Source organism: Vespa mandarinia, chromosome 13, assembly GCF_050613455.1.
Source record: "Vespa mandarinia isolate Hongniang chromosome 13, ASM5061345v1, whole genome shotgun sequence".
Classification (NCBI taxonomy): domain Eukaryota; kingdom Metazoa; phylum Arthropoda; class Insecta; order Hymenoptera; family Vespidae; genus Vespa; species Vespa mandarinia.
The window spans coordinates 1,809,909-1,820,284 of NC_140822.1; the positions used below are offsets into that span (position 1 = coordinate 1,809,909).

At 30.8% G+C, this 10,376-nt stretch overlaps 1 protein-coding gene across 6 annotated transcripts; it reads right to left on the bottom strand.

Moving 5' to 3' along the window:
• On the bottom strand, positions 1-9,883 carry Adcy8 (adenylyl cyclase 78C). 6 transcript variants are annotated; one of them, XM_035872252.2, is made up of 19 exons: positions 9,745-9,883; positions 8,705-8,753; positions 8,085-8,326; positions 7,496-7,653; positions 6,862-7,051; positions 6,017-6,201; positions 5,712-5,910; positions 4,238-4,396; positions 3,911-4,140; positions 3,693-3,829; positions 3,263-3,578; positions 3,017-3,193; positions 2,790-2,887; positions 1,865-2,719; positions 1,396-1,633; positions 1,199-1,325; positions 1,019-1,125; positions 629-892; positions 1-406 (listed from the first exon to the last, which is right to left on the bottom strand). In XM_035872252.2, the coding sequence occupies exons 2-19, from the start codon at positions 8,737-8,739 to the stop codon at positions 194-196; spliced, it is 3,930 nt and encodes a 1,309-aa protein (XP_035728145.1). In that variant the 5' UTR covers positions 8,740-8,753; positions 9,745-9,883; the 3' UTR covers positions 1-193. The 6 variants fall into 6 exon arrangements, with proteins under 6 accessions (XP_035728145.1, XP_035728141.1, XP_035728144.1 ...); XM_035872248.2 differs by having other exon boundaries at positions 8,705-8,849; positions 9,741-9,879; XM_035872251.2 differs by having other exon boundaries at positions 5,712-5,904; positions 8,705-8,849; positions 9,745-9,873.
• Positions 9,884-10,376: the final 493 nt, after the last annotated feature.

Here is a 10,376-nt window from a genome sequence, read left to right on the forward strand (position 1 = left end):
TTTTATTGTTTATTGAAGAAATAACAACTCGTAACGATCTGAAATATAAATCCAAATCTTCTCGTAGGTACATATTTAAATAAAAGATATAATGCACGATTAAATCTTTAAAGGTAAGTCGTGCTAAATCTTACCCTATGTATATACATACATATATACATAAATACATACATAGTATGATGCGTAAAATTGTTTACGTTCTTCTCAAAGCTCTCATTTGTTTACGACGTGCCTGTACTACACCATAAACAACAGCAGCCAAACTTCGACATGTACTTCTGTGTCTGGTTGTAGTTTCTTGATTCAACGTTCCCTTTCCAAGGACAAAGTATGTTTCCATAGTACCTTTACCTTTTACTTCAATAAATCCACGTTTTTGGGTTTGATATCCTCTTGATTCCAAAAACTTGAAAATAAGATTTATAAATGATTTTGCTTTTAATAAAAAATTTTTTTTCGAATTTTTAACAAACACAGAAGTGATGATTTTTATTTATCTTTAATAAATAAAAACGGATTATCACTTTTTAATTATTTTAAAACGAATTAATTGAGAAAAAAGAATTTTTTTTTGATTACATACCAAAAATTCAATTGAAAAAATTAATATTGTCGTCAATTTAATTACCCTTGCAATTTCTTGAGGGACTTGTATCTTTCCCATAACACCAGTCGAGTCCATACGAGAGGCTTCGTTCACCGTATTACCCCAAATATCAAATACTGGTTTTCTTGCCCCGATAACACCACCTACTAATGGTCCACAACTGATACCGACTCTGAGATCAAAGTTATTGAAGGAGTGAACGTTTACATCCTCCAAACGAAGTCTCATTGCAACTGCATAATCTACCAATCTGCATAAATGCTCCATGTCGTCCTTGTTTTTCTCCTAAACAAATTTTATATTATACGTTAATTATCATTGAATTGACAAATATTTAACAAATCAAAAAGAAAAAAAAAAAGAAAAGAAAAAGAAAAAAAAAAGAAAATAAGAAAAAAAGAAATCTATTACATTTTGCGTTGGATTCAAACCAGATGCTGCCATGTAAGTTGCACCAACGGTCTTGATTTTTTCGATACAATGAAAACGATTCTCATCGAGAAGTTCATCAAAATCAGCTAAAGAAATATTTTCGAATATATTATCATTGAATTATTTTTTTATGATCTACATAATATTCCCTAAACTCACCAATAATTTCATTCAACAAACGTATACATTCCATTCCCTTGTTAACATCTTCCGAATAAAATTCTGTAAAGTTTGGTACACTGGCGAACATAACTCCAACTTTGTCACGTGATTGTGAATACAGTTCCTAATAAATGAAGAATATTTTATATGGAATATAGATAATATTTGTCTCAATCAATAGATATATATTTTACCTCTGGAGCACGATCTTGTGTTAGAAAATGATGAGCTACATGATCAGGTAAAATATTCTTAAGTAATTGCATGTTATTATGACGGGACTCTATCATATCACCGAGTTCTCTTTCGGCCTGTTGCTTCCACAGAAAATCTAATCGAGATGTTACTTCTACTAATCTGCCATGATAAGTCACCATAACGAGAAATACTACTAGAAAGACTAACATTTGTGCTGATAATGGTATCGATGTACTGATCAGTAATATGTAACAGAAAAAGAAAAAGAACAATGTAATAATTAACAGCAATTTCACGCATATCTCGGATTAATAAGGAAAATATTAATTTTGTTTTGGTATTTTTTTTTTCTTTTTTCTTTTTCATATTTCTAAATTCAACAAATTCGTCAGATTAAGCTATTCACCAAATCATACTTCGTCTATTATTTGTTCGATTAAATGATGATATTGTTATAAGACTCACGTTTTGTCTTGATCAGGTCCATCAGAAAATAAATCCTTATATACAACGAGTATTAATACAGCATAAACCAAGACAATGGCCGTAGCCAAAGCCGTTTTAACTAAATAATATAATTTCAAAGCTGAAGCCAAAGCAATGAGACATAGGATCCAAGTGAATACGATATATTCAGGACGAATGCAGCTTGACGACATGTCGATGTCATCCTCATCATCGAAATTTTTATATGGAAGTTTTTGGCTAAGTTCAAGATCATCGGGAATCGACAGGATCTTCCTCACTGTCATATCATCGGCATGCTTACGAGCAAATCTTCTGTAATGCCTTTGAAGACCAGGAACGTAATGTTGCTCGTATTTATAAAACCTAAAGAATTCTTTTCTACTACGGCTTTGAGTTGAACTTGTTCTACCATTAAAGACACTTGTCAGTTTCACTTTGATATTGCTTGTGTCATGTGTTACCGTTCGATTTTCAGCAACTTCGGCAGCTTCGTCTTGAAGCGCTGCTTCTAAAAATGTTAAAATAAATCTGTCAAGGCCAACCGTTGTTGATATCATTGATCCTGGTTGTTCGGTCGTAGCAGTTGTCAATTGTTGCTGTTCGAGTACCAATACTTCTGGATGTTGTCTAGTTTGTATAGGACATGCCGTCACTCCTACTATCGAAGTCAATGCCATCAGACTGATCACGCTGCATATGAAAATTGTACGATGCCGTTTATTATGAACAAGCATAGAAGAAGCGTGTTGAAGGTATAACGGCATCCCTTTGAACTCTTCAGCCATAACTAGTATCGAGGATGCCACCAAAATGGCCGTTGTAGTTAGCAGACAGACCAGCAAGATTATACAACTAACATGGACATTCAATTTAATTTTTATTTATATAAATTAATTAATTATATTGACTGGTTTGAACTTACGTTGGTAAAATGATGGCCTGACAGATAGCGATAAAGAGCCATATTACGAAGCAGCATATCATGTTAGATTTGAACATGTCCTCGCGTAATTGACCAAACTGTTTAAATTCCAGTCCCGGCCCCCCGGCCCCAAAAAAAAAGGAAGAAGAAGAAACAAAATACAAAAATTTTTTATATCATGTTTAGAGAAATATATTTAGAAAAAAATAATTGTCAATAAAATTAACCTTTGTTTCTAGACTCTCGTCGTTATAACGCAAGGTCCAAGCATTTATATTGGCAGACCTCATACGTTTGTTACTTGCAGTTTCTTTTTCAGTAGCAGCCTTGGTACTCTTAACAACACCATTCTCATCTTCCAAATACTCTGACTCTAAATTACTGATAGACGTAGCATTGTTCAACTAAAATAATATAATAAAATTTTAATTGTATGATAAATTGATTATATTAATAAAAATAAAAATACAAACATTTTCAAATGGTATTTCAGGTGTCCAATCAACTACAGTGTCCTCGTCCTGTGAAGTATTTGGATTACTACTGTTACTCGACAATGGATTGCCAAGTTTGAAACTTCTCTTCCCTTTATTATGTCCATCCTCTTCATTCCAAACTTTAGGACGTGAGGAATACCTTCTCCTCGATTTCTGAGGCTCCACTTGTTTAATTAAATACGTTTCAACGTTCCTATCCTTCAAATAATTGTCCCTCTCTATGCCATTACCTGGCTCAACTTCATAAACATCGTCTAAACACTTCAATGTGTCTACTGATATATGTACTCTCCTGATTAAAAAAAAAAAAAAAAAAAAGGAACAAAAGAAAAAGAAATAAATAAACGAGGATATAAAACAAGAAAAAAAGAAAAGAGAAAATTATTTTTTAATTTGTCATATTTACCCTGGTATACCGCCACTTTCAAGATGATTAGCTAAAGTAACGTCATAAGACCAAACATCAAACTGCCACTTTCTAAGTCCTAAAACTCCGCATAATACCGAACCACTATGAATACCTATTCTCATGTTTAGATCCACCTGTTAAAAATAGAATATGTCATTGTCACTAGATGACAATGAATAAACAAATATTGATTTATAAATAACAATAACAAATACCTTAGTCGTATATCGTATATCACGAATAGCTTTGATCATATGCAATCCCATTTCCACACAACAATGAGCATGATCGCTTCTGGCTGTTGGTAATCCGGACACGCAATAATAACAATCTCCAAGTAGTTTTATGCGAAGACAATGATTCTCCGAGGAGAGTTTATCAAAACGAGCGAAGAGATCATTCAATACTTTGACCAATTCTTGAGCACTACATTGACTAGCCAATGCTGCATATAAAAAAGAGAAAAAGAAAGGAAAAAGAAATAAAAAATTAATTAAAAATTATCTTCCAATGTAATTTAATGATCATTATGAACGACATACCGGTAAATCCTTTGATATCAGCAAAGAGAATGCTAACATTTTCATAACGATGAATATAAATTCTATGAAATTGATTTGGCGTGAAGGATATTGTACCTCCCCTAGCTGTTTCACGAGCAATATCACTTATCATTTCTTTCGCCACAAAATCTGGCAAAACTGAAAATCAATGAAAATAATAATAATAATAATAATAATAATAATAATAATAATAATAATAATAATAATAATAATAAAAATAATAATAATAATAATAATAATGTTATTCGACCTCTTTCATATTTATTAAAATTGATATCTTATAATTGAATCGATGCATATAACACCTAGACGTGCATATGCGCATGTGGTCATTGAATAAAAATGAAAATGAAAAAATTATTAATCCATACAATTCGGATGAATATAGAAAAAGTAATTAAATATATTGGTCGTTGAGAAAAAAATTTGCAAAAATTTGCAAAAACTTTAAGAATGATGTAAGATGAGAATACAAGACAGATCTTTTTGATATTATCTCGTGATGATTCGGGATCACTTTTATAATCGTAGGACATAATTGTACTATTTTCGTTTCCTTTGTTTTCTTTTTTCTCTTCTTTCCTTCTTTTTTTTTCTTTTTTTTTTCTTTTTCTTTTTGTAACAATGAAGTAAAAGGATGAACATGAAGTAATCGACGACGTATTGACGTATATTAACAAGACGATGCTTGTGAACGTCAGGATAATCTATCGAGCAATCGACCGAAAGTGTCTAGTGACCCTTTTAAACGCTCGACTGAACATTAAGTTACACGCACTACCGAGCTCCGCGGTCGCCTCATCATTTCTATATATTGTATTACATATATACATGTATATTATTACATGTATATTATATATATATATATATACATATGTATGTGTGTGCATATATGCATATCATATATATATACATATTTATACGATATATATGTGTATATCACTATGTATTATTTATATCCCTTTATGTGTACGTAACATTAAAAAGAAATAATATATAACACATCGTTGAAACCGGTCACGAGAATAACACATGCATGAAACTTATGCAATTATTAAAGTGTATAAAATTATCTCCCATCCGTTATTATAACATTATTTATTTTCTAAATCTAAGTTATATATTTACTTAAATTTTGATAATATTCAATTTTTCAGAATTTCTTTTTTTCTTTTCTTTTTTCTTTCTTTTCTTTTTTTTTTTTTTTTTTTTCTTTTTTTTTCGTTAATATCTCGACAATTTTTGCATTCTCAATTATGAACGTTAAACGCGATAAAACTTGTTATTACTTTTTTTACCGTGTAATAATCAGTATCGATAATATTTGAAGATACATACATACATACATATCTCAATAACGTTTATCTATGATAAATTGCGAGAAGAAAAAAATTCATTATCAATGTTAAATATTATTAATTATACCCCCGATCCCCCCGAAATCCTCTCTCACCGGAAAGTAATAATTTTTCCTGTCTGTTATTTTCATTTTGAGTTCGCTGTCTGGTTTCCATCGAACGATGAGTTTCTAAGAACGCTTGCCTTTGACCTCTGTCAGTTAAATACTTCGTATACATTCCTGCGAGATTGACAGCAAGATATAGGAGGACATTGGTCGTTAACATACGTACAATACACGTTACATCCTGTAACTATATATATGTATATATATATATATATTAATTGAATTATATTAAGATAGATTTTCTTTAATATATAATCGTAGAATATATATTAATTATTATAATATTCCCTTACGTATGTGGTATCGTGTAATAAACTGATACCAGCCATTGCCATGTGCGTAAAGGCTGTACCATAACCAGCAAGGACGCACCATCTCAAAGGAAGAGGTAACATAGCGTATGGTGCATAAACTACGAATAAGATGTACCACATCAAACGTTGTTGAGACGAAAAGTTCAGTCCAGCTCCAATGAAACCTGTAGAAAGAGAGAGAGAGAGAGAGAGAGAGAGAGAGAGAAAGAGAAAGAGAGAAAAAGAGAAAAAATTAGATCTCGAAGTGCTCCAATTAAACATTTTCTTTTTTATTTTATTTTAAAGAAATAGATAAAAACGTAAAGGTGTCAATCAATGATGATGATAATGATGAATGATGATGATATATGAGAAAGAGAGAGAGAGAGAGAGAGAGAGAGAGAGAGAGAGAGAGAGTGAGAGACGCGAAAATACAGAGTTTGGTCGCTTTAATACCTTATTTCCACGGTCGAACGAACATTCATTCGATTCGCTAAACTGACTCGATACATCGAGTCATTGGAGCAAAACTTGCCACGGCGAACAAAAATATTGAATCAATCGATATCGGGGATGATGATATTATAGAGCTACTCTTTACAGATCCGCTCTCTGATGTATACGTTAGAACTGAAAATATATATATAAAGAGAGAGAAAAAGAGAGAGAGAGAGAGAGAGAGAGAGATGTCCAATAAATAAGTAAATAAATAAATAAATAAAAACAGGGTATGAATATATTCAGATAAAAATTATAAGAATAGTACGAAAGGGAATAAAACAATTGAAACAAATGAAATAGAATAAAATAAAATAAACAAACAAATTTAATAGTAATAAATTAACCTTGTGAATTGATCAATAACCAGGTAAATATCGAGGCCCAGTATAAATAATTGTTTGAAAAACATCTCCACCATCCTAGAACGCAGACCATAAGATTAGCTGCTATGCAACATGATGCCCATGATAATGATTCGATGAGACCACCGCTATTCTTCTCTCTTCTCCATAACCAGATAGAAACTAAAGCGATCTGTATATAAAAAAAATCATCTTATGGTATGCGTTTTAATTAGAAATTTCATTGATCTTTACAATAAATAGATAATCCGAAAATTATATATCGGAATAATTGTCGAAATGTTATGAATTTATTTATGAATTTATTTATATATTAATGCTTTGTAACTTATACGACAACGTATGAATTATCGAACTGAATAATTTGCATATTATTAACGTTTCAATTATTTCATATGTCCGAATGTTGATAACATTATGAATTTAATTAATTTTGAAAAAAAAAAAAGAAATAGATTCTTTAAAGATTCTTTTTTTTTTTTAATGATACGACGTGCGCGTACTAATTATAAATTTCATTTACAAATTATAAATTTCGTCAGGCATACGTATATATAATTTTCGGTCGATCTTTCATTTATAAAATCGAAGTTATGTATTTATATTGATTTTTCACCTTTAATCCAAGATCGACGATATTCAGCATTATCAATGCTTTTTGTCGTTGTCGATTCGAATAATGAAGATACGAGGTTTCCAATTGCTTGCTGTGAAAATTGTTGGTCAATGAGGGACAGAATATTCCCTTGTAAAGAACCCCTTTCTTGAAGACATCTAAAAATATCAATCTTTTTATGTCTCCTTATATGGAACGTTGTAATATATTGGAGTGTAATCTAACGTTTTATACAAAAGTCGTCGCTCTTATTGCTGTTTAGATAATATTTAAAATTATTAGATGAGAAGAATATTTAATGAAATATTTTATGAAATACATGTACATGAATAATATTTCATAAATATATGAAATATATTTCGTACGTACAATGAAATATATTTCATAAATTATTATAAAAAGAAAAATTATATATATATATATATATATATACATGATTAGATAGATTATTAATGTTTTGAATAATATCATTATATTTTATTATATTACTATCAATTAGTATGAAATAAAAATGTATAAACGTTCGGGTGGAAGAGTTAATGATCTTTCTTTTTTTTTTTACTTTTTTTCTTTTTTTTTATTGATCTACCTCGATGAATTTGAGCTTCATCCTCAGGCACAGCACCAGCTTCAGCCAAAAGAGCTTCGGGATCCGTAGAGATTTGAATTTCATCGTTGGTTATTTCGTCGTCGTTAATATCGTCACCCAATTCCGGATCATTATCCAGTTTAGGATTCTCCCAAGCAGCCAGACCTTCTCTTCCTAATCTTTCCGAAGTCAATTTCTTCACTGCCTTGATCCATAGCTGTTTTCTCGGTGAAATGGCCAGTCTGTTATAGGACGAAGAGAATAGTACCAAGAAAATTTTATTAACGAAATACGTTGTACATAAACGATACGCCAAATGCATATATATATATATATATATATATATATATATATATATATATAAATTATATATAAATGTTACAAATTTAATTCGATTAAAATTAATTAATAATATAGAAAAAAAAAACAAAAAGAAAAAAGAAAAGAAAAAGAAAAATCATATGTAAATATAAAACGTCATCATCATTGTTATCATTTTATTCCATAATTTGATCCATCCTAATTATTAGATATTATCTTCTTTCTTTTATCTATCTTTTCCTTTTTTTTTCTTTTTTTTTTTCCTAATAAAATTAATAGAAATAAGAAATTGAACTTACTCGTTGATGCCGGTGACATCGCTGTCCAGCATCATGGTCCAAGTTTGTTCTGTAATCATTATCCCACCGATGATCCGCGAGACAAGTAATCGCTCACGTTGTAAGTGTGTTAGTATCCGGCATTGTCAGGCAAGTTAGGCCAAAACTGAATATGAGAGAAGGAAATGGTGTCGTAAAACCGATGATATGAAATGAGAGAGAGAGAGAGAAAGAGAGAAAAAAAGAAAAAAAAAGAAAGAATAAGAAAGAAAGAGAAAGAAAGAGAAAGAAAGAGAAAGAGAGAGAAAGAGAGAGAGAGAGAAATAGAGAGAGAGAGAGAGAGAGAGAGAGAGAGAGAGAGAGAGGAAAAAATAATAGAAAACAGACACAATTTAAAAAATAACATGCAAGGCGTTTGCGAAGTGACCTTTCGAACGTGTATATGTTTGTGTGAGTGTACGCGATGTGAACATGAAGGAACGCACGCAGAAAGAGGTTATTAAAAAAAAAAATAAATAAATAAATAAAGAAGAAAAAATCAATTTATTAAAAAAACTAAAAAAGAAAAAAAAACCGTCGTGGATCTACGTCGTCGTCATCGTTGCAAGCTTAACTTATTTCAACGATTACATATATATATATATATATTTGTTGTTCGTATCCATTCGAATATATATATATATACATTTTATTCGAATAAAAATAGACACACCGATGTATTCCAATGCGTCGAAAATATCGTTTGCAAAAAAAAAAGAAAAAAAAGAAAAAAGAAACGCTCAAAAAATTCAAATACACTTGAAAATACGTTGAACTGCGCGCGAGCAATTGAACGTTTCGTACGTGCGGAAAAAAGGGAGAACAGTGACGGAAATAAATATTTATAAGCGCAAAAGAAAAGAAAAAAAAGCAAATTGAAAAAAAAAAGGAAAATAAATATATATATATATATATATATATATATTTATATATATATATATTTATATATGTATATATATACATATATATATTTATATATATATCATTAGATTCACGCGAGATAACAAAATAAAATTACCTACGTGCTAATCGACGCCGATTATTACCGGTAGCGTACGATCGACGGAATAGACTGACTCTTTTCGTTGGCACCAAACTTAATCGTCATTGGAGCGGCCAGCTTACCCTGTCTGCGAAAAGTCGAACTCTCAAACTCGCGCGCGCAAAAATGACCGAGACAGAGAGAGAAAGATATATATATATATATAACTCGTGTAAGTGCGACAAAGACCGAAGACTTCCGAACGAGTTACGAAAATACGCGCGCGCGCGCTCGCACCCTTGTCACAACTCGAAATTTCCTGAGTCGTCGTTCAAATTATAAACGATGTTAATGTCGCTAATTGATTTTTATATCAAGCTAAATGCTTTAACTTATTGTTCGATGACATATCATCGTGACGTTGTATGGCACAATTCTCTTTCCTGATACCCTCTATTTTAAAAATTTTTCTTCTTCTTTACATCACGTCGATTTTACGCGTTTCTTCAGATATTCAAAGACGGCTCCCGTTGTTCATACGAGAATTCCGTTTATTCAAATAATAGAATTTGATTGGTCCGACTTACGTAGTCGTCAAATCGCGGAATATTTGAAATTGTCGATAATGAAATGGTATAATAATTTATTAATATTAATTGTTATTGTTAAGTA